Consider the following 25,541-nt stretch of genomic DNA (forward strand, 5'->3'; position numbering starts at 1 on the left):
CTGGGGAAAAGCTTCTAAATTTTTTTTGCCATGTTTTTTCTTGGAGAAATAAAAAAAAGTAAAATTTTTGCCATGTGTCTATATTACCTATTGAAAATTCATAATTCACTTCTAAATTTAATGCTACTAGGTTAAAATTTCTCCCAAGTTTTGCCACATTTTGAGGAAACTGAAATTGGGAACGTCGGCTTTCAACCTTTATTGAGTGTTAGAGTGCTGACACCGCCCCCTAGTGCCAGGTACCCACGACTGCGGCTGCTCCCTGCAGCCACCGCGGGGCTCCCTCTAGACCTGTTCATCTCACCAGTGCTCACCAGGTGAATACCTTAACTAGTTAATGCATTAACTAACTAAACTGTTACCTATTCAGATACGCCAATGCCTTCATGGTTTGTTTGTTTGTTTGTTTGTTTGTTTGTTTAATCTAGGTACTGTGAAGAATGACTTTACCTCATGTCTCGTTCTTGCTGACCCCAGATCTCAGTTGGGGGTGGAGGAGCCGATGAAATAATAGATCATTTGAATAACAGTATATCCTTTCTCCTTTTCATTTCTTTTTCCATTTTAAACTTGACATACTTAGAAGCAAAAGGACATTTTTACTTTCTCAGTTGTATTTCAAACACATGTCATTTTAGCAGTTAAATTTGTATTACTTCATCAGGTGTTGCAGTAACTTTCTTCTCTGCATGTGTTGAAATGGAGGTTTTTTGTCCACATACAGAATTTTTTTACATGCTTTTATTTGGGTAAAATTTTCTGAACTGTGTTTCAGATATTTCGTTGTTCTGTAGGCTATTTACTGTCATGCTGTACATTTTTTTTTTCTTTTGAGACAGAGTTTCACTCTTTTTGCCCAGGCTGAAGTGCAATGGCACAATCTCGGCTCACTGCAACCTCCGCCCCCAGGGTTCAAGCGATTCTCCTGCCTCAGCCTCCTGAGTAGCTGGGATTACAGGCGCCCGCCACCATGCCCGGCTAATTTTTGTATTTTTAGCAGAGACAGGGGTTTCACCATGTTGGCCAGGCTGGTCTCGAACTCCTGACCTCAGGTGATCCACCCGCCTCACTCTCCCAAAGTGCTAGGATTACAGGCATGAGCCACCGTGCAGGCCATGCTGTACATTTTTTAAAGTAATGTTTTTATTATTTTAAAATTAATGTATTCTCATTGTAAAAATATTCTGGAAATACAGTGAAACATGAAAACAAGCCTTAATTCCGCCATCAATAGGTAACTACTGTTAACATCTCTATTCCCTCCAGTTCTTCTAATGTCTATATCTTTTTATATCGTTTTCATGCTGAATTTTGAAGTCTTCAAAGTACATTTCTGCTTCCATTTATAAATGTTAAAAGTCTGTCCTTGTTAAATATTACAAACATATTCTTATTAGAAACTACTGTATTATTAGAAACTGCAAGGCATGTTTGGGTATAGAGGTAGGTAATTTTGAACATACCCGCCAATTCAGGGTTAGTATTGGACTCCTCTATTAAAGCCGCATTTGTGTCCCGTTATACTGGATGTATATCACACAGGAGCTCACACTCCAGGCTGAAGATCTTCCAGGACTTCATCCCCTAATTCCACAATCTTGACGCCTTGGCCTTTGACAAATATTTGAGCATCGAATGGACTTCTCAGAGGCCTCTCTGGCAGCCTAAGTGGGCCATGGTGCATGATCCCAGGTGAGGGAGAGGACGGTCAGGGTCGGGGCAAAAGTGCAAGAGGCGAAAGGGACGCTAGGCAGGTTTGAAATCTGAGCGAGTGGCAACCTGGCTTTTTCTTATCTTACTTTTCGGTGGTTCCACCCATTTGGGTGAACAATCTGGATTACCTCCTTGGCGGGCCAGGTTCCCAACAGGAGGCGGGCCTGATGAAGGGCTGGTGGGCGTGTTCCCGCCCAAGGTCCGTGTTGGCCCGCGCGGTGGCTGGGAGGCCCTCCCCACGCCCAACTGCGGGTATAAAGAGGCAAGCTGCGGACTCGGAGCAGCTCGGGGCTGCGCAGAGGGAAGGCTCGCCTAGTCGGTCCGCATCCGTGTCGACCACCTGTCTGGACACCACGAAGATGCCACCCGTTGTGGGCAAAAAGGCCAAGAAGGTGAGTCTCCAGGGGACCCGAGGGCGCTCTCCTTCCCCTCCCACCTGCTCCGTACCAGAGCCTCTGGGAGCGCAGAGGGGCCCTCAGACCCTGCCTGGGACCCATCATCCTCCTACTCCCTCCCCTCCCTCAGCCTCAGACCAGAATGTGCTTCCAGAACTTCTCCAGCAGGACCCCAAGGCGCCTCTGAGCCTCCCCACTCCTGCCCCACGTTCAGAGAGCGCCCCCAGAGCGCCTCTCTCCCCTCCAGCCCCAGCCCAGTTTGGACCAGAGTGCGCCCCAGATCTATGTGATCCTTGCCCCTCAGACCCAAAGGCACGCTCTGAGCCCTCCCTGACGGCTGGGTGTCCCCAGAACTCCGAGCCTTTCAATATCTTCTGAATCTGGCACCCCAAGACCAGAAAACTCCCCAGAGATACTGCTCCTAGCCCCGCAGGCGCGATATCCCGTCCCCACGGAGCCCCTCCGCATCTGTGTCGGAGGCCGCCGCGAGCGCCCTCTGCACCCGGCGCGCCCAGAACAGGGAGGAGTGTGCGGCGCTGGCTCCGACATTTCCCGCCTGGACCCGCGCCGAGGGTGTCGGGGCCGCCTCCCCGCCGGGTTCTCGCTGCACCCAAGGCCCAGGCGCTGGTTGGGTGATTGCAGATTTTCACAGGCAATTTGATGTCCGTGATGACAGAAAAATGTCATCCGAAATGTCAGCCTCGAAAACGTGGTTTAAGAAAAAATGGGCAGAGTGGCTGTAAGATACTGAGGAAGGGCTGCTGATGAAATTGTAAAACCCAATTCCAGCTCCAGATGAACAAGTCCATCTCTTGGCTTTCCCAGTGGCTTGTTGGGAGGAGTATTTTCAGTCCAGATGGTAGGCCTTCCTCTAATTTGGGGAACGGATGGATAGATGGACTGACTGCCATGGAATGAGACTGGACAGGTGGGAAGAGAGGATGGAGGGAGGAGAGAATAAACTTGACCTTTTGGTCAAATGCCCTGTCCCAGGCCTGGCACGACAGAGGCCCCCGGAAAATGGTAGGGAGGCAGATGGGGCCAGGCCAACTGTATCCTCTGGGCTGTAAGGACAGTGAGAAAGGGCCAGCTCTCATCCCAGTGCCTGCCCTGCTGGAGAACCAGCTGAGGTGTGCCCAGTTTCTAAAGGGATGGCCTCCCAAATAAAAAAGACCTCTACACAAGGAAGAAGGTCAATTCGGTTACAGATTCTAAATGCAGCATCGTGGATGCATGTTGATGGCATGAGTGGGTGTTGAGATGGCAAAGGACTATGGACTGTCACCAGTCAAAGGAGGGTGAGAATTTCACCAGTCCCTAAATGTACTAAATGAATAGTCCGCAGAGACTGGGAAGGATGATACCTATAGATATAGATATAGATATTTTTTGTTTGTCCCCATTCTCATAGCCACGTAAGTCTAACTTATTCCCCAAACTCAAACTCAGAAAATCTAACATTTTAAAGAATTATCTTTATAGAATTATCTAAGCAACAGATGAATGTAAGATGGAAAAAACAGTTTCCTTAGTAACTTGTTTCCGTGCATATGTCAGTGTTAAAACAATATATGGACAATAACATGTCTACACATTTGAGTTTAAAATTAAAATAAATGTTACAAAGTTTGCACATGTTCATTATAAACAATGAGGGAAAGCACAAAGAACAGTGCCTGTTAAATTCTGGTGTATATTCTGCTAGTTTGTTGTTGAGGCAAATGTGCACTTCTTAGACAAAAATGGGCTGATATTACATATACTGTTTTCTAATACTTTTTCACAAAACAGTATATTTTTTTCATAGCACATTCCACTTTTTAAAAAGTCTGTGTAGCTTGGGAACAGAAAATCCTGAAGTCTAGATAATTTTAAAATGCAATAGAATGTAAGAGATAGTATTTCCAGAGGTAATCATTCAACAAGTGCATGAGCCGCATAGTAATTGAATCACCACTACCCACCCTGCCACCCAACATCAGATCTTTAGCTATGCTGCACATTAAAATGTTGTGATACTAAAGTTTGAAAACACACACGTTCAATGAGAGCTGCTAACTGCCCAAATGTCGTGAATTATTTTATCCAAATAAAAGTTAGTAGCAAGTCATATCTCATTTAAGTGACCTTTGTTATGTTTTTTATGTAACTGTGCTGGCAGTAGTGTATATATATATATATATATATGTGTGTGTGTGTGTGTGTGTGTGTATATATGTATATATGTATATATGTATATATATGTGCATGTATGTATATATATGTGTGTATATATATATATTTGTTGTTGTTCATTAGGTCATAATCAAAGTTGTAGTTTTCAGATGTGATATTTAGATACATTGCAATCATGACAAATATTTGGATTTCAAAATGAAGTGTGAGCCATTTATATTTTTGTAGTGCTTTGTTATCTTATGGACTCCCATAAGATAACAAAGCTTCAACATTATGGCTTGAAAATGTTTTGATCTGAAAGGTATATTAGGGAACACACAGCATAATCCTACCACTTTGCTTCTGTCTGGTGAAATGTCAATCGTTTCCTCTCTCTGAGCACCAGCTGTCCAAATGGCATGGGAAGGGGCAGTGGAGGGGAAGAGAATGAAAATGAGGGAGGTTCTAAGAAGGTGGCAAGGAATTGGGATGCAAAATCCTGTGACTGCCTCTCACAGATTTCTGGAATCTTGTTATTATGTCAGCTTTTGTTTTATCCACTGTTATTGGTAGTAAATGGAACACACTGGGTAAATACGTCCCAAGTTATTCCTTTACACTATACAGTTTTTTTCAGGGCTGTCCCACCACCCCCGATCCCATTTGAAATCAAATATAGATATTATCTAAGCATAAAAGAGTCAGGAAGCCCTATGCTCCCCATCTGGAAAACCATGTATAAATTACTCAGGGACTCTGGGTCTTAATTTCTCATTCGTGAAATGAGAGAGAGATCTCAATTGAATTGGGTACTATTTATTTTTAAAGTCTATGGTCTTTGAAATTACAAAAAATCTATTAATCTAGAGAATTACTTTGTAATTCACAAAACCCTTTCAAAATACTTAATTCTGAAGTTATCCATAGAACAACACCAGGGTGATTACTGCACAGTATTGTAAATGGAATAAGTATGGAGATTGGGCTGAAAAATCATTCAACAAATACTTTATTTAGTTGTCTCTTCCTTGTTCTCATCATAGAGTACAGCATGTGCACACTCATAATCTGGACTGTATAGCATAGCTACTGTTGTGGAAACTGAATTTTAACACCAAAGATAGAAGTCTTTGAGTGATTTGGCCACCTTTTCAGTCTTAAAATAAAATGGCTTAATAGCGTTGCTGGGCACTGTGGCATGAGCCTGTAGTTTCAGCTGCTGGGGAGGGTGAGACTGGAGGATCTTCTGAGCCCAGGAGTTCAAGTTCCTCTGGGCACATAGTGAGACGCTGTCTCTAAGAAAAAAAAAAATTGCATTCTATGCCATTTCAACTTCTTTAACAATTTTTTAACCCTCTCTTTAGTTTGTTGATAGAGTAAGAAGACTAGTATTTACCATTTTAAGAATCTGTGCTTAAGTGCAGATTTGAGGATTTACAACAAAATCTTTTCATTTAATCCCTCAGCAGATAGTTCTTCAAACACACCTCCCATGGTGTTCTTCAATACTCTTTAACGTGTTCTGAAAGACCCCCCCCCACCCCCAGCACATACAAAGGAATACAAAAATGTTTATTTTATGAGCATTCTGGTTGTTTGTCTTATAGATAGCCATAAATGTATATATAAAATATACATTTTTCTCTGAAAATTCTAAAATAACCACATATCTCCAAGAATATGTTAGCAAAAGTAATAAAAATAGAAAATTATCTTAAACACTCAAGTAACTCCTTTGCCTCCCTCATCTGTAATTTTAGGGCATCCTAGAACGTTTAAATGCTGGAGAGATTGTGATTGGAGATGGAGGGTTTGTCTTTGCACTGGAGAAGAGGGGCTACGTAAAGGCAGGACCCTGGACTCCTGAAGCTGCTGTGGAGCACCCAGAAGCAGGTTGGTGCAGAGCTCTATTGTAAGTTCTCATAAAGGAGCTGGGTATGGTGGCTCATGCCTGTAATCGCAGCAACTCAGGAGGCTGAGGTGGGAAGACCACTTGAGCCCAGGAGTTCAAGACCAGCCTGGGCACATAGAGAGACCCAGTCTCTCAAAAGTTTTTTTAAAAATTAGCTGGGCATGGTGGTGCATGCCTGTAGTCCCAGCTACTTGGGAGGCTGAGGCAGGAGGATCGCTTGAGCTATTTTATGCAAATGATTTTGTGTATCTGCAGTGCTTTTGTAATTTAGACTGAGTGGTAGCTAGAATTGATGGAAACCCCTGAAGAGTCTTCCTGCAAGCTGGACTTCACCTGTAACATTTTTATATATCTCGTGCCTGGGCCTGACTTTTTCATGTTCTGGGCAACAAGAAAGGAGTGGTTATGCTACAGGCCCACAGTCCCCTGTCCAAACCACATTGTGGGGTCAAACGTGTCTTGGAATCCAAGAATCTGGGGATGTTAGAAAGTTAATACAGTACAAATGTAGCATATCATGTAACACTCCCATTGGGCCCTGAAGCAGCTCCCATTGAAACACATTAATACATTTTTGCATCAAAATACATGACTACCCTTACTAATTGAAACATGTTTATCAATACCTTCATGTTGGTTCAGGTCATATTTTGCCCCCAAATGGTTTTGCTGCAAACTTACCCAACTGAAGAAATACTTCAGAATTTTATTTGACCTTTTAGAGTTTGCTGTGGAATTTCAAAAACTTGCATTTCTCAAGCTAAATCTATAAGGCTAATCTCCAACTATGCTATGTACATATATAATCATGTATCAATGTACATTTAGCTTCTATGATTTTAAAATAAGTAATATAATGAGGAGTTAAGGCCATAAAATGAAGGTAATCAATTAGTATAAGTGATGTCATTAAGTAAAAGGGACTAGTCCTATTGTATTATGGGTTAGAGGATGAACCTAGAACCTTGTGATCAGGAAAAAGTAGGTGAAAGGATACTCAAATTACCAGCCTCATTCTCTTGCTAAAGTTTATGCCCAAAGTTATGGTTCTTGCACCCAGTGGAAGCAGCTTTAATTCAGCAATGAATTCAGGTTATCGGGGTCTGGAAGAGTTTGAGGAATCTGCCTTTCTGATAATTGCCCCCAGGTGACTCTAAGATGGATCATACTTAGAGAGTCACTGCAGTTTTAGAAGCACGATGAATAATCAAGAGTGAGGAGTTGTCTTCAACTCTTTGGGATCACTGCCCTGTGGAAAAATCTGATGAAATTTTATAGACCTTGTGCACTGTAAAATGTATTTATACATAACAATTTGCACACATTTCCAGGGTTTTTTTCATGAAACCTCTGGAACTCCACCCAAGGACCATGTGAGTGGACTTTGTAGTTATAAACCATTTATTCCTAGTGTCCAGAAACCTAGTATATAGGCCCTTCAGCCCTCTCCAGCCACAGCAGCTCTGGGTTTATCTGATTGATATATGGGACTCCCTATATTTTTAATTGGTTCTGTAATTAATTAAAACAAGTTTGAAGCCTGCTAATTTAGGGATGCTTTTGAGGTCCCACTGAGAACTTTCTGTGATTTAAAAAATCATGGAAAATGTTTGTCTACAAGCTTACAAATCCATTTTCTAAAATTTAAAAGCTTTTTTCACTTGTGTATTCATCTATTTAAAAACAAAAACCAAGGTTTCTATGTTCCAGGCACTCTACTCTACTAGTCATCTGGGATACAAGAGATGAGTATAGACTCATCTCCACTAAGAACTTCAGTGTCCTAGTAATTTCCTAGCCTGTCATATAGTTGCTCCTGGACCTTTGGATTTCATAAACCTCTGAAATTTCAAAATAATTTTCAGGAGCTGATATATTAATAGCATGCTGATTTCTTACTTTGCCCAGTTAATTCTCCTAACAAAAACAACCACCATCCAAGTTTCACAGTCATTTTATAAAAGGAGTTTTTTTCCACTGTCTTACAATGGCAGTTGTTGACAAGGCTGAAAACAAAGATGGGTTGGGGAAACTTAAAAAGAAAGATGCCTACGCCTCACTCCAAACCAATTAAGTCAGAATATCTGTGGATTTGACATTCTGATCCATAATTTTAATTTGCAGGGGATCTAATGGGCAACCACAGTTTAGGACAGCTATTTTAAAACAAATGATAATTTCTTAAACTGAATACATTTAGCTATATGGGGAAAAAAATCCCACCATATTTCTTCCAGCTGATAAAACTTTGCCATTTGGAGGCCTCACGCCTGTAATCCTAGCACTTTAGGAGGCTGAGGCGGGCGGATCACTTGAGGTCAGTAGCTCAAGACCAGCCTGGCCAACATGGCAAAACCCTGCCTCTACTAAAAATACAAAAAAATTACCAGGCGTGGTGGCAGGTACCTGTAGTCGCAGCTACTTGGGAGGCTGAGGCAGGAGAATTGCTTGAACCCAGGAAGTGGAGGTTGCAGTGAGCCAAGATCACACCACCACACTCCAGCCTGGGTGACAGAATGAGACTCCATCTCAAAAAACAAACAAACAAACAAACTTTGCCATTTGGCATTCATCCATGGATCTGTGCTTGGAAATCTTGCTCCAATTCTTATTTCACCATGCTACCAGAATTATCTTTTGAAAACACTGTATTAATCACATCATCCAGTTGCTTAAAAACTAAATATTTCCCTGATTCATCAACTCCAGCCACTCAAAGTACTTGTCATTCCCCCAAATGCCATGCCTGTTCCTGCTTCATTATCTTTGCTCAGGCTATTCTCTCTGGATGGAATTCCCTTCCCCACATTCTCTGCCTGGCAGTAGCATTGAATTCTTCCAAGTGCAGCTCAAATGATTCCTCATCTTCAGACCTCCTTCGCCCCCTTGCCCCATGTCTAGGGTAGAAATGATCCCTTCTTCCTGCATAGCCCAGCCATGCAGTGCTGTAGTCAGTTATTTCTGGACAGACTGTGAAGTTGTCCAAAGACAGAATAATGGATTGTTTATCCTTGTGTCCATGGGTGCCATCCACAAATATAATCAATGAATGATAAACAAAATAAACAATGAACAAGATGAGCAAATACAGGAATATGAGCACCCCCTGCCCACCCATTCATCTAGTCATAGCAGGTTGGCAGGAGTTGCCAAGAGACTTCAGATCTACCTCTCATCTACCCCTAAGATGTGCAAATGCCAAGCAACCAGAAATTCAAGAAGTTGTTTTCCTGCGTGTTTATCTGAGAGCCATTTGAAAACATCGTGTGTTAATAAACAGAAATTATACCTTTCCTCTTTCACTCTCCCAGTTCGCCAGCTTCATCGAGAGTTCCTCAGAGCTGGCTCAAACGTCATGCAGACCTTCACCTTCTATGCGAGTGAAGACAAGCTGGAGAACAGGGGCAACTATGTCTTAGAGAAGATATCTGTGAGTAAAACCAGCCGTGGGACTTTTAGAAGGATATTGTTGACCTATTGCATCAACAAAGCTCCCATAGAGAAAAGGGTTCAACCTCTTCAGAGTTTTGTTTTATTTCTAATAATACAAAAATGAGAGGCATGAATAACAGCCCTAGGTTTTATTTAGCTGGAATCCCCAAAATTAACAAAGAGGCATTTAGCGAAGCAGATGAAAGAAGAGGTATTTAATGATTACTGATTCTCCCAGTCTCTTGACTAAGTTGCTGAGTAAATTGGGCAACCTTACAAATTCTTTCATCCTTAATGTTTTTAAATGTAGCATGGCTAGAGGAAAGATTGTAGGCATAATTAATCAGTAAACCTGGAATAATGCCTGACTCAACCATATCTACTTTGTGATGTTGAACCAACCCCTTTACCCCATCAAGGCTGAGGTTTCCAAAATTCCACAAGTGTACATACAGTGCTAGGTTTGGGGAGCTTTTTGTTTGTTGAGCATAACAAACAACTTTTAAAGTCTAAATAATTAGAAAATATCTTATTAGTTATGCATTTATCTGTTAATTGAGAATATACATACAAAAACATCCTGAATTCTATAGGTATTTAAATTTAATTTTAATCTTCTCAATCATAAAAGCAAATCATCATCACCACCACTACTATTTGTTAGGTACTCTTCTAAGTGCATCTCAGGCACTGGAAGATACCAGATAACATCCTTCAGTGTAAAAACTTTTACCATCTCACACATCTTTGGTATAATGTAATGTCATATATAATATATATTTATTGTTACTATCACTATTATTAGTGTTATTGTTATTGCAAACTGTTCAACTTAGTAAAGCTTTGAACTATTCCATAACAGTCATTTTCTGGACTAAGATACTACTGTAAATATACAACTAAGATGTGAATGTTTGAATAATAATTTTATTTCAATTTCACATGAAAATTTAGATGTCTTATATACTCACCCATTTTAGGGGCAGAAAGTCAATGAAGCTGCTTGCGACATCGCCCGACAAGTGGCTGATGAAGGAGATGCTTTGGTAGCAGGAGGAGTGAGTCAGACACCTTCATATCTTAGCTGCAAGAGTGAAACTGAAGTCAAAAAAGTATTTTTGCAACAGTTAGAGGTCTTTATGAAGAAGAATGTGGACTTCTTGATTGCAGAGGTAAAGAAAGATGTGGTGAAAGATAAGACAAATACACCTAGTACATTTTCTCTACCTTTTGCTTTCAAGAGTACCGTGTGGGGTTAGGTGACAATCATAACTAGTAATAGTAATATTTAGTTTTTGAAATCGTTTTCCAATTCAGGGCTTCTATTAAATTTGATTCAGTTAATCTGATATGGTGTTTTTCAAACTTTTTGACTGCAATTTACAGTAAGAAATCATTCTATTTCGTTTTAAAAATGCTAATGGATCACAATTCAAAGTTTGAAAACAGTAATAATGAAGTTTTTAAGCAATAGAATACGTTTTCAAATTGTTTTGGGAAAGGCTGGGCACAGTGGCTCGCACCTGTAATCCCAGCACTTTGGGAGGCCAATGCGGGTGGATCACGAGGTCAGGAGTTTGAGACCAGCCTGGCCAACATGGTGAAACCCCGTCTCTACTAAAAATACAAAAATTAGCCAGGCGTGGTGGCGGGCGCCTGTAATCCCAGCTGCTTGGGAGGCTGAGGAAGGAGAATTGCTTGAAACTGGGAGGCAAATGTTGCAGTGAGCAGAAATTGCACCACTGCACTCCAGCCTGGGTGAAAGAGCAAAATTCCGTCTCAAAAAAAAAAAAAAAAAAAAATGTTTTGGGAGAAACGAGATTAAAAGTACTCTAACCTTAACTGATTCCAGTATTTTGAACACGTTGAAGAAGCTGTGTGGGCAGTTGAAACCTTGATAGCATCCGGTAAACCTGTGGCAGCAACCATGTGCATTGGCCCGGAAGGAGATTTGCATGGCGTGCCCCCCGGCGAGTGTGCAGTGCGCCTGGTGAAAGCAGGTGATGATAGATTTCAATCAGTTTGTGATTAGTAAGTCTTAAAAGAACACACTAGTGCACATCTGTCTACACATCAGTGTATACTACTTTCGTTAACATAAAAGCCATTAATTTATTTTTGTAAGAATATTGATATTATTGAATCCCAGAGGAAAAGTTTTAAAAATACACACAGGCCATCCTGGCTAACACGGTGAAACCCCGCCTCTACTAAAAAATACAAAAAATTAGCCGGGCTTGGTGGTGGGCGCCTGTAGTCCCAGCTACTCAGGAGGCTGAGGTAGGAGAACGGCGTGAACCCAGGAGGCGGAGCTTGCAGTGAGCCGAGATCGCGCCACTGCACTCCAGCCTAGGCGACAGAGCGAGACTCCGTCTCAAAAATAAAAATAAAAATACACACACACACATACACACATGCACACACCAGGCTTTTGAAAGGAGAACTAGCCCTAGCTGGAGGTTTAACATCTACAAGTGAGGTCTTTAAACGTTAATAACTTTTAAATTAGTTGCCCTGTTTGCCAAAGTTTTTCATTCTCATAAATTACTAATATGTTTTGCTTTTTGTAATTGGTATAATAAATCAGAAAATCCTTTGATATAAGACACTGACCACCCGGTATATCTTTTGTATAATTGTAAACCCATTCCAAATATTGGGTTTCATTTCATTTAGAAGAAACCCACAGACTGTTTTTGAAACTGCCTCATTTTAACCCAGAGAATAATTGTCAGGGGAAGAGCCTGACTCACTTTGTATAATAGAGAAATTTTGACTAGCATTTTGTTTAATCTCTGATTTTTACCCAACTCCTGATTTTTCATGAAAATAACTTTCATACTTGTTATTAAGAATAACAAATATTTAGATTTAGAGACGAAATTGTATAATCATAATTTTTCATGGGGAAATATAACAACTAGGGGAGAGGCAAGTTAACTTTTTGTAGAAAGATCAGAGGAGGCCTTCATTATCCCCACTGTTAATTGGCATGAATGCTTGGCCTGCATCTAATTCTTCCCTCATTCTGTACAGAGTAGATGGCTAGTTTTTTATATCGCTGCATCCTGTTTATATTCTTCATAGCACTTCTCACTTACCTCATTTGTTTAACTGTTTAATGGTTGACTCCCTCACTAGATTATAGATCCATAAATGCAGAGACTATCTGTTTAGTTCAGTACTGAGTATCCTGTGTCTAGCATAGCATGTAGCACATAATAGGTCCTTAATAAATATCTGTCTAGTAAAGCTAGTCCATCTTCCAATGTTTAGTTCAAATTATTATACTTCCATGTATCCTTACATAATTTTTCCTACCCCAAGTGATCACTTTTTCCTCTCAGCAACTATAACATTTGCAATTTATACCACTCATTAAGAATATCCTCAGTCCGCGATAGCTCATGCCTGTAATCCCAGCACTTTGGGAGGCCGAGGTGGGCGGATCACAAAGTCAGGAGATCGAGACCATCCTGGCTAACACTGTGAAACCCCATCTCTACTAAAATAAATACAAAAAAAAAAAAAAATTAGCTGGGCGTGGTGGTGGGCGCCTGTAGTCCCAGCTACTTGGGAGGCTGAGGCAGGAGAATGGCGTGAACGCAGGAGAATGGCGTGAACCCAGGAGGCGGAGGTTACAGTGAGCCGAGATTGCACCACTGCATTCCAGCCTGGGCGAAAGAGTGAGATTCCGTCTCAAAAAAAAAAAAAAAAAAGAATATCTTCAGTCTATAGTTTCCAATCATCGAGAATGTTAATAGGGTTCTGTGGTTAAATACATTTAGAAAATGCTGTGTTAAACCAAATTAAGCAGATATCTTGTTTTGTTTCGTTTTTTGAGACGGAGTCTTGTCACACTGCAGCCCAGGCTGCAGTGCAATGGCGCAATCTTGGCTCACTGCAACCTCCGCCTCCCAGGTTCAAGCAATTCTCCTGCCTCAGCCTCCCGAGTAGCTGGGATTATGGGCACCCGCCACCATGCCTGGCTAATTTTTTGTATATTTTAGTAGAGACGGGGTTTCACTATTTGGCCAGGCTGGTCTTGAACTCCTGACCTCGTGATCCACCCGCCTCGGCCTCCCAAAGTGCTGGGATTACAGGTGTGAGCCATTGCACCCGGCCTTAGGCAGATATCTTTACTGTGGAACTTATCAATATCTTTGATATGTTCACATATATTCCCAGTCTCCAAGAAAGTGATGTAGTGAACAGCTACTTCCTAACTTAATTGATCATGGAACATTATTTTCATGGACCAAACCTTGGAAAACCCTGTGCTAAATTATAAAATTGTTGATGTCAGGAACAATGTCCTTTATTTCTACTTCTCTATAATCTCTTGCAAGGAGGCTTACACCTAAAAGACATCCAATAAATAGCCAACATATTAATTTATTAATAGAATGAAGTTAAGCAAGGAAAGAGAAACTCTGGCAGCACAACATCCAAAAAAAAGGGTAGCCAAAGATCTTCAACAGCTTATAGCTTAGTTGATATCAATGACCTTCCCACTTGGTTCCAGACTTGGATATTGTGGATATATATACTTGTGAGTATATGTATACACAATCTGATGAATATATATATATATGTGTATATATATATAAAATATACAAGTATATCTATACATACAAGTATATGTATATATACACACACATATTCTGGATACATAGGTATACACACACATACAAGTATATTTACTTCTGGATACTTGTATATATCCACAATATTCAAGTCTGGAGCCCAATGGGAAGGTCAGGGTAAGAGAGAGGAATATGAGAGAGATCTGGATATAGATGGTATTGAAAGCCTAGGACAGAAAAGGAAGTTTAAATGGGGAAGAACAGATGAATCAGTGCAATCTTGGAACACTCCAGTTGAGAGATTTAGCCTTGAGGAGGAGACAGCACAGAACATGAAGACATTTTTAAAAAGAATATTAAACAGAACATTTATTAAAATAATAAACCAGCAAGGTAGAAACAATACTTGGAGAGTGTGTGGGAAGTTGCAGAAGCCAAGAGAAGGGGAGTGTCAATGAAGGAGGAAGTTGTCTACTAGGTTGCATACTGCTGAGAGCTTCAGTGAGATGAGAACAGAGAAGCAGCTGCTGAATTTGGCAAGGTTGAGGTCATTGGTAACCTTAACAAAAGCTGTTTCCGAGGAATGAAGGGGAGTGAGGCCTACTTGGAACAAGAATGAAGAGCAAACTGCAGACCCAGCCCAGCAACAGCAAAGACACCTGCCACTCACCACTGGATTCCATGGGTTGTGGCATCAGCTCTGCTGCTCCTGGGAGCTGAACACTGGGGTCACTCATCACTCATGCTGTATCCAGAAATAATCTCTCTTGCTCTTGTTCTTGGTATCTCTATATACAAAATACAAAATCCTAGGCCATGAGTCTATCCAAAAAAGTCCTTTTTGGTTGGTTGGTTGGTTTTGAGACAGTTTTTGCTCTGTTGCCCAGGCTGGAGTGCAATGGCACCATCTTGGCTCACTGTAACCTCCGCCTCCTGGGTTCAAGTGATTCTCCTGCCTCAGCCTCCCAAGTAGCTGGGATTACAGGCGTATACTACCACGTCCAGCTAATTTTTGTACTTTTAGTAGAGACGGGGTTTCACCATGTTGGCCAGGCTGGTCTTGAACTCCTGACCTCAGGTAATCCACCCACCTCAGCCTCGCAAAGTGCTAAGATTACAGGCATGAGCCACTGCACCTGGCCCAAAAAAGTCCTTTTTGCGGGTGGAAACAACCTCAGAGTTCATCAACAGGTAAATGGATAAAACAAAATGTGGTGTATCCATACAATGAAATATCATGCGGCTATAAGAAGAAATGAAGTTCTCAAACATGCCACAACAGGGATGAACCTTGGAAACATCATGCTAAGTAAACTAAGCCACTCACAAAATGACAAATATCATATGATTTTGTTTATATGACATATCTAGAATGGGCAAATCCACAGAGACAGAAAGTAGATTTGAGGTTACCAGGGGCTAGCAGAAGGGGAAAATAAGGAGTTAGTTCTTAATGGGTACAGTTTCTCTTTGGGGTATCGAAAAAATGTGGAAATAGTGATAATGGTTGCATAACATTGTGAATATAATTAATGCCACTTAAAAATGGCTAAAATGGGCCAGATGCAGGGGCTCATGCCTATAATCCCGGCACTTTGGGAGGCAAAGGTGTGAGGATAGCTTGAGGCCAGAAGTTCAAGACCAGCCTGGGCAACATAATGATGCCTTGTCTCTACAAAAAAATAAAAATTTTTAAAAAGGTTAAAATGCCCAGTTTTACATGATATATATTTTACCACCATTTTTAAAATGCAAAAAAAAAAAAAAAAAGGAAAGAAAAGTCCTGTTTGGGAATTCCTCCCACTTTGAGAGGAGAGAGTAAAAGAATTATAATGTCATGATGCCTTCTCAAATCTTCTGGAGGAGGAAACTTCCAAAATCATGTCTAGTGATTGCTATGGTAAATCATCTTTGGTCCAAATATAGTTAAGAACATAATGACTATAAAGAAAGTTTTTGAAGAAAATGAAATATCTAAAACATATTTTGTTCTCACTAAATCAAACTTCACAGCACCAAATTTTACAAGAATACTGTAGGAAGACAATCCCATATAGTTGTGAGTCTGGGGAGGCTGAAATGTAAAGTAAAAGCTTGTCAAAATGATTGATAGGCTAGTAACCACATTGAGTAGCTGAAGTCAAAGGATTTTTGAGATTCTTTTTCCCCAAACTATTAATCCTAGACACAGAATTCCTTCTAGAAAACACATGTCTAAAAAACTTTTTTCTAAATTACATTTGCTGCTATGCCCAAGAAGGCTAATGAACTTATTAAGCTGGCCTGGTGAAAAGGAATATTTATTTACACCTCAAGTAAGCAGTATGGTAAACACAGGTGTAATCTAGCAGCTGGGAGTGTTGAAAAATTATTGTGCTTGCAACATAATGTCCAACGTTGAAAGTTTGACTACTAAAATTTGAAGTTTAAAAAAACTCTAATAATTTTTTTTTTTTTAAAAGATGGACAGGGCTGGGCGTGGTGGCTCACGCCTGTAATCCCAGCACTTTGTGAGGCTGAGCTGGGCGGATCACGAGGTCAGGAGATGGAGACCATCCTGGCCAACATGGTGAAACCCCGTCTCTACTGAAAACATAAAAATTAGCCTGTCGTGGTGGTGTGCGCCTGTAGTCCCAGCTACTCAGGAGGCTGAGGCAGGAGAATCACTTAAACCCAGGAAGCAGAGGCTGCAGTGAGCTGAGATCGTGCCACTGCACTCCAGCCTGGGCAACAGAGCAAGAGTCTGTGTCTCAAAAAAAAAAAAAAAAAAAAAGATGGACAGCCAAATGTGCACAAATTACACTTCAATTATACCAGACTCTTCAAAGCGCTTTTCACAGAAAGCACTTCCTGCCTGCTAGTAATCATTCTCACTCAAAGGTAAGAGAGGTTTGTGGGGAATGAGGACCCAATGCTATGCAGCCAGTTCATCATTCCAATTAAAAGCTTCCTGCTGGGTGTGGTGGCTCATGCCTGTACTCCCAGCAGTCTGGGAAGCTGTTGGATCACTTGAGCTCAGGAGTTCGAGACCAGCCTGGGCAACATGGTGAAACCCCATATCTATAAAAAACAAACAAACAAACAAAGAAAAATTAGCCTACAAGACGTGGTGGCACACACTTGTAGTCACAGCAACTTGGGAGGCTGAGGTGGGACGATTGCTTGATCGCTTGAGGTGGTGGCTGCAGTGAGCTGAGATCACGCTACTGCACTCCAGCCTGGGCAACAGAGTGAAATTGTGTCTCAAAAAATAAAAAAAACTTCCTGATTCCTGATGAAGACAGGAGAGCTGGCCCTGCTGGTTTCTGGTGCATCCCTAAGTCTATCATGTTCTTCCCACTCACAGGAGCATCCATCATTGGTGTGAACTGCCACTTTGACCCCACCATTAGCTTAAAAACAGTGAAGCTCATGAAGGAGGGCTTGGAGGCTGCCCGACTGAAAGCTCACCTGATGAGCCAGCCCTTGGCTTACCACACTCCTGACTGCAACAAGCAGGGGTTCATCGATCTCCCAGAATTCCCGTTTGGTAAGACCAATATTTGATGAATCATCTCAATATCTTCATTTGATATTCATATAAACTCAAGTAAATCTATACCCAGAGATCTTTTGTCATAGTGAAGAGATGGCTTAGTGTCTCCTCATGTCTTGTCCCTGGTTTCTGTCCCTGCAGCCGAAAGCCCCTTGGTATTAGAGAAGAGCAGAAGGAAAGGATGGTCCCGGCTAGCAAAAAAGATCTCTGAATTTAAATATAAAATCTGAGGTGAATCAGCATCTAAACAGACAACCAGTGAGTCATACTTTGGGGTTGGTGAGGATGCCCTTCGTGGGAGAATCAACAGATATTTAGTTCTAGTTCCAGCTCTGTTGCTAAGTCCTGTCACCTTAGGAAAATCTTTGAATTCCTCTAGCTCTCAAATTCTTTATTGGGAAAATAAGATCAGACCAGTTATCTCTAAGGTCCTTTTCTCCAATTTTTAATATGGCTCAGCTACTCCAGAGTTTTGGGATTGCAGGCAAGATACCATCATCGAGTGACTGTATAACAAGTTTTAATGAAGAGACCAAGCAGATGAAGTGAGGGGATACTTGCAGTCCAGGCAGAAGGAAAAACTTTCCCAGCATGATTGGGAAGAGGGGGTGGGTTGATCTCACAAATTAAGCCAGAGACCACTCTGAGCATGCCCAGCCTCCTATTTCCTTCTGAGGTCTTTACACCCTATCCTATATTTTATAGGGACCCTTAGACAAGTAAGATATTATAAAATACAACCACTCTGGAGGAACCACAAAGGAAGAAAGGCAAGGCATTTGTGTTACTTACTGCTGTATAACACATTAAATTAATGCAAAATGTAGTGACTTGAAAAACCACTTCTTATCTCACAGTTTCTCCAGGTCAAGAATTCAGGGATAGCATAACTAGGTGGTTTTGGTTCAGGGTCTCCTAAGAGGTTGGAGTCCGGATATTGGCCAGGGCTATTATCACCTGAAGGCCTGTTGGGAGCTGGGGGATCTACTTCCTAGCTCACTTAATTGGTTTTTGGGAGTTAGTGTCAGTTTCTTGCTCTCTGTTGACTGGGGGCCTCAGTTCCTCAGTTCATGGGCCTTTTCACTGTGATGCTGGAAAACATGCTTGAAACATGTGATGCTTGCAACATGGCAGCTGGCTTTCCCCAGGGTTAGTGCTCCAAGAAAGTGCAAGGCAGAAACCATAATGTTTTGTATAGCCTAGCCTCTGAAGTCACATGCCAGTTCTGCCATATTCTATGGATCTCACAGACCAGCCCTGTTATAATGCAAGAGGGGACTGCACAAGAAGAAAAACATCAAAGGGCCGGGGTCATTTGGAACCCTCCTGAAGGCTGGATACCACACACATGTAAAAGTGAACATACAACACAAAGTAGCAAAGTTTTTTCTTACATGTAAAAATTGAATATTGAAAACAATTCATTTATTGAAAATTACATACTTGTAGCTATTTATCTTGAATTTTTATGAAAAGAATGTATAATGCTTAATGGCATAATGCCACTTATTACAGGACTGGAACCCAGAGTTGCCACCAGATGGGATATTCAAAAATACGCCAGAGAGGCCTACAACATGGGGATCAGGTACATTGGCGGGTGCTGTGGATTTGAGCCCTACCACATAAGGGCAATTGCAGAGGAGCTGGCCCCAGAAAGGGGCTTTTTGCCACCAGCTTCAGAAAAACATGGCAGCTGGGGAAGTGCTTTGGACATGCACACCAAACCCTGGGTTAGAGCAAGGTAAGCATCTTTTTACTAACCCAAACTAATTTAGATTATGAATATGTTCAAGTGAGGCCATTTAGAAGACTGCAGCAAATTTGTTGTGTGATGATGAAGAATCAGTCATCCCCAAATTCTCTCCCAGAGATGTTTACAAAGCATCCTTATTAGGTGATTTCTGGAGATTGTTTTAAGAATATAGAATGTATTTGGCCTGATTTTGGATTTTGAAAAGAAAAAGAAAAATTAAAAAAAAAAATTTTTTTTAAATATAGGCTGGGTGCGGTGGCTCGCGCCTGTAATCCCAGCACTTTGGGAGGCCAAGGTAGGCGGATCACTTGATCTCAGGAGTTTGAGACCAGAATGGGCAACATGGCAAAACTCCATCTCTACTAAAAATACAAAAAAAAAAAAAATTAGCTGGGCATACTGGTGCATGCCTATAATCACAGCTACTTGGGAGGCTGAGGCACAAGAATTGCTTGAACCCCGGAGGCAGAGGTTGCAGTGAGCCAAGATCACGCCATTGCACTCCAGTTTGGGCAACAGAGTGAGACTCTGTCTCAAAAAAAAAAAAAAAAAAAAAAAGAATATAGAATGTAAATAAATGTAAGTGGCAATGAAATGTGATTTCGTGCTCTAGTAAAGCACCATTAGTGTGGTGCACAATAATCTTAAATTGCATTGATTTTTAAGAGTTAAGGACCACTTAAGTATAGCTAATACTGATTGTTCTATATCAAGCATGATTTTCAGAGCTGGGAATACGGTGGCAAGGTCTTTGCCCTCAGAGTTTACATTCCAGTGGGGAAGATGAATAATACACTAGTAAAAAAAATTTATGTCAGGCACTGGGAAGGGCAGTAGGAATATAGAAATGAAAAGCCGTGGATTAGAGACTCACAGTCCACTGGGTAAAAGAATACGAAAGCCAATGTATTATACTGTGGTAGCTGCTTTAGTAGATGTATGGATAGAAAAGTAACAAGAGAAGAGAATGACTATCTCTGCCTAACAGAAAAATATTTTAAAAGAAGGGTTTTGGGGCTGGATTTTGAAGGCTCAATAGGCTTCTACCATATAGAGAACTAGGAAGCGGGTAGAGGACAGGCACTCCAAGGAGAGGTAGCAGTTCCATTCTGTTCAGCAGCTATTAACGGAGCACAGCTATCTGTCAGATGCTGTTGTGGATGCTGAGGTAGCAAGCTAAACAAGGAGCTAGCAATCTAGCAGGCAGAACGATAAACAGGTAATGTCCAATGAGTATAGTAAGTCCAAGGATGAAGATGTGCATAGGTGTGCAGGGTCTGAGCTAATGTCCCAAGGGGCAAAAGGCAGAGGGAGGGTGAATGAAGGATTTCTAAGAAAGCTGATGCCTGAGTTGAATTCTGAAAGAGGAATTACATTGCTAGAGGAACAGCCCTCAGGAAAGCACTGAGAAGTGGAAAGAGAATGACACATTGAGAAACTGGAAGTTTGAGAATGCCTCCAGGAGGAGGAGGCAGCCTCTTTATTCATGCTCAGGAGTTATGTAGGACCCCATCCCAAAGGCAAAGAGGAGCCTGGGTGGTCTCAGGTAGCCCAGGGCAAGGTTAGATTAGCAAGTTAGCAAGTTGTAATTGCCATGTGAGGAAGACTTGCTAGGAGGGACAGCAGACAGGTTGAGGCCTGAGCTAGAAGGAAGCAAAGGAAATAGAAGGGCAGAAGTAGAGCCTGCAGAGTGAGAGGTGCAGAAGTTATCCAGGGTTTGGGGAAGAACAACCAAGGTGAACTCAGCTGGCTCATGAAGATGTGAGGAAGGACAGGTAGTGTAAGTGGAATAGACAGTACTCCTATCCCAAATTTTCCCTGTACATATATTAAAAGAAGAAATTCAAGGTGGGCATAGTGACTCACACCTGTAATCCCAGCACTTTGGGAAGCCGAGGCAGGCGAATCACTTGAGCTCAGGAGTTTGAGACCAGCCTGGGCAACATGGTGAAACCCTGTCTCTCCAAAAAATACAAAAATTAGCTGGGTATGGTGGCATAGGCCTATAATCCCAGCTACTCAAAAGGCTGAGGCAGAAGAATCACTTGAACCTGGGAGGCAGGCGTTGCAGTGAGCCAAGATCATACCACTGCACTCCAGACAGGGTGACAGAGTAAGACCCTGTCTCAAAAAAGAAATTCAAACTAATTTTAGACTTACAGATTGAGGGGAGAGGGTGGAATTTTTAGTCCAGATTAATGTGTGTTTTAATGGATGCACTCTTAGAATCCAAAGATGGCTCTCTCAATGTGCATTCATAACAGAACAAGAAACCATACCAGTTTTTACATCAAAGGGCACCTTCTATGACAAAAACCATTGTTAATGAGGCAGATGCCTCTGGAGGAAACACTGTAAAAAGCCATCCAGCAGAATGGATGAAATATCCCAGTCCCTCAACTGCTTCTGATGTTTCTTCTCATCTACAAAAGTAAAATACAGTGTACAGTAACCTTTTAATCAAAACACAGCATCATGGATGGAGACAAAGCCTGCTGCTGACGGGTGTTGCTGTTCAGCAGCTGACACGGGTATTCTAGTGTTGCTACTGTGCTGCTTAGGTACCCTGAGCACATGATTTTTTCACTGTGTTAATGGTATGTCATACTTTTCCTGTTAAATATTAATGTGTGGATAAGTGTAAGCAAATGATTGTTTATCAGTAGCATATAAATTCATAGTCAGGAATCATGGTGAAGCCAAACAACCATAGACTGCCCACACAGGTGGCTGAGATTGACACCTTTGCTTTTTAATGTCTGATAGGCAACTTTGTGTGCTGCATTAAATTATTTAAAATATTATATAATTTTTAAATGGTTCCATGACATAAAGACCAAAGCTAGGGGAGGAGTCTGATGTCTGGTGTCATGTGTTTTGTTCACACAGGGCCAGGAAGGAATACTGGGAGAATCTTCGGATAGCCTCGGGCCGGCCATACAACCCTTCAATGTCAAAGCCAGATGGCTGGGGAGTGACCAAAGGAACAGCCGAGCTGATGCAGCAGAAAGAAGCCACAACTGAGCAGCAGCTGAAAGAGCTCTTTGAAAAACAAAAATTCAAATTACAGTAGCCTCAATAGAAGCTATTTTTTGATGAATTTCTAGGTGTTTGGGCCACAGTTCCTACAAATATGGAAAAGAGGGTTAAAAAGCAGTGCTTTCATGAATGCCATCCTATACATATTATTGCTATTACCTGGACAAAATAGAATTACAAATAGCACTTGATAATTTTAAAGTATGTTTTAGAAATTTTCTTAGGAGCAAAATAAGTACAAAGTAAATCTTGAACAGGTTCACTAAGCACCCACCCTGTGTAAGGTATTATGGAAATCACTTCAGCACAGGAAAAGTAATTCAGATGTTAATGCCACTTGAAGAAGTTGGTAGGCTAGCAAAGAGGATGAGACATGAACTGTCATAAAGGATTCAGCAACCAGCCAGGGACAGATAAAGTGCTGTGGAAAGGGGCTTCCAAGTTCTTTTGAACATGACCCTTAGTAACAAACACAATTTATATAATGACCCAGCAAAACACATCACATCTTACTGTCGAAATTAAATGTGTGATCCATCCTAGTATTTTCTGTTCCATTCCTTTTCATTCTATTTCATTTATAAAACATGCTAGTTGAGACTTTTCAAATGGATTTTTATGACCCACTACTGGGTTTGGATCCACAGTTTGAAAAATATTGCTACAGGACACTTCAGATAAGGAGACCATCCTGTTTAAGTTTATTCTTATAAGTAGATCAGTCATATGAGACCTGATCAATAAATATCCAATACCCAGATTCCTGCTCTCTGAGTTCCAGAGTTCTTCTGTTTCCTGACCCACTTTTCTACCAGTAAAAGACATAGACCAATGGGGAGGAGGGAGGAGAGATGGATATTTCAGCCCTCTCCATCCTAGTCAACACTGGATCCACCTAGTGCCTCTGGGCCATAAGGCTGAGCAGAGTGAGCTTGTATTAGTTGGTAGCTTTTAAAAAATATAATAAGAAAAAAGTAGACAGTCTCCCAACTCTAGCCCGGTTTCCTAGATTGAGAACTATGATATTTTTCTCTGATAATTTAATATCTACTCTCCTACAAAAGCTCAAGCCTGAAGATACAAGACTATTAGAAGAAACATGACTACCCTCAGTGTATTAGAAAAGAGGTCATGCTGCTTTCTAAACATTCTTGAATTGTTTGAGCTGTTTTGAAATTGTAATTCTTTTCAGCTATTAAAAAGAAGAGCAATGAGACTATATTGCTTGTATTTTATTCTTATCCTGGTTCTACAACTTGCTAAGTCTTACATGAAACCTCTATACCTCAATTTCTTCACCTATGTAAAAGAAAAACCTACTTCACAAGTATGCTGGAATTTTAAAGGAGCAGGTGACAGTATTTAAAAGGAAAAGAGGCCCTACTGGCTCTTTCTGGAGAGCCAGTCAGGGAATTCTAGAAAATAAAAATAGGCGAGGTGTGGTGGCTTACGCCTGTAATCCCAGCACTTTGGGAGGTGGGCGGATTACTTGAGGTTAGGAGTTCAAGACCAGTTTGGCCAACATGGTGAAACCCTGTCTCTACTAAAAATACAAAAATTAGCCGGGTGTGGTGGCACGCACCTGTCGTCCCAGCTATTCGGGAGGCTGAGGCACGAGAATCACTTGAACCTGGGAGACAGAGGCTGCAGTGAGCTGAGATTGCACCACTGCACTCCAGCCTGGGAGACAGAGCGAGACTCTGTCAAATAAATAAATAAATGGAAAGGCAAAGAAATTGCCAGAATTTTCTTACTAAGAGTTAATAATCTACCCCTAATCCCTCAATGCACAGAAACAGAACCAAAGCAGCACAACTTTCAGAGGCTGCATATGGCTAGTGGAAACAAGAGTGAACTCCACTTTTTTCTTTTTTTTTTGGCAAAGTTGTTATCTATAATTTCTCTTATATTCTCAAACCAAGCTCAGTATTTAAAGCTTTCACTCACAGATGATATTTTATTGGACTTGCTGTTCTATTACTGTGTAAAATTCATGTTCCTTTAATATTCTTTTCAGAATTTTGTTGCCACCAAAATATAACCTTTAATCATTTTTATATCCATTGATTTTTAAAAATATTTCCCTGAAAAGGAGCTATGGTGAAGACATTCTTGAATTAAATTATATGTCAACACTGCCTCCTAGTGGTATAGTTCATATTTTGAAATTGTTTTTAAAATTTCAGTCCCTCCTCCAGGCATGTGCATTTTACTTCCAGAAATCTTGTTCATTAGGAGAGAAAGCTCATTTAATACCTAGGAGTTGATTTATGTTAAATAGACATTTCTCACTGGTAAATATTTTTTATGGACTCCGAGCCAGAGGGACCTTAGAGATCAAAAGTCCAAACTATCCTTTTAAGGATAAGATTACCAAGGCAGGATGCAAAGTCAGGAAGCACTTCTCACTAGTCCAAGGCTGTCAAGAAAGACGGCTTTAGCTTAGCCTTTTGTAGGAAGGGTTGGGGAAGCTGGCGGGCAGTACCAGAACAGATGGTCCACAAAACTAAGGAGTCATCCTCCAGCCAGGAATAAAATAAAGGTCTTTGGCGTTACTCAGAGTAAACATAAACTGACGCTTCTACACACTGTAGCAAACCACCTTTGGATAAGACAGCCAAGCCAATGCAGACCCCTAAAGGAAACAAGAACTGCGCAGGAATGAATCAAGAACATCCGTTCCCAACTTCTCCAGATGGGGGCAGCAGGTCGCCAGCAGCAAATGCATGAGTAGCCTTATTTTGTTTGAACTTAAGTTATTTCATCAGGCTAAGCTGTAACAGTTTTGGTCAGTTTTTTCTTAAGATATGTGGATCTTTGAATCACATCCAGGACAACGGACCCATCAAGAAAAGCCTTTAACAACTTTGAGTCAGGAATAAAAAAAAAGAGGAAGGAAGGGGGAAAGGGAGGGAAAAAGGGAGGGAGAAAGGGAGGGAAGGGAAGAAAGGAGAGAGGGAGGGAGGGAGGGAGGAGAGAGGCAGGGAGGGACTGCGGGAGAGCAGGCAGGCAGGCA

General features: G+C 41.2%; 2 protein-coding genes across 2 annotated transcripts in view; one reads left to right on the plus strand and one right to left on the minus strand.

Annotated features, from left to right (window-relative positions):
* DMGDH (dimethylglycine dehydrogenase) overlaps window positions 1-11,586 on the minus strand; it is a 124,675-nt gene extending 113,089 nt beyond the window's left edge. Inside the window, exons 1-3 of the mRNA XM_063724443.1 lie at window positions 11,447-11,586; window positions 10,581-10,693; window positions 9,467-9,605 (exon numbers count right to left, since the gene is read on the minus strand). The gene's annotated coding sequence lies outside the window, so the exon portion shown is untranslated. The remainder of the gene's footprint in view (window positions 1-9,466; window positions 9,606-10,580; window positions 10,694-11,446) is intronic.
* Window positions 1,996-23,743, plus strand: BHMT (betaine--homocysteine S-methyltransferase). The gene is given in 8 exon segments (NM_001133684.1): window positions 1,996-2,105; window positions 6,026-6,158; window positions 9,489-9,607; window positions 10,590-10,781; window positions 11,462-11,609; window positions 17,542-17,724; window positions 19,246-19,474; window positions 22,376-23,743. Coding segments are annotated over 8 exon segments (1,221 nt in total). The 5' UTR covers window positions 1,996-2,072; the 3' UTR covers window positions 22,560-23,743.
* Window positions 23,744-25,541: the final 1,798 nt, after the last annotated feature.

The sequence above is a fragment of the Pongo abelii genome, chromosome 4 (genome assembly GCF_028885655.2).
Source record: "Pongo abelii isolate AG06213 chromosome 4, NHGRI_mPonAbe1-v2.0_pri, whole genome shotgun sequence".
Lineage (NCBI taxonomy): Eukaryota > Metazoa > Chordata > Mammalia > Primates > Hominidae > Pongo > Pongo abelii.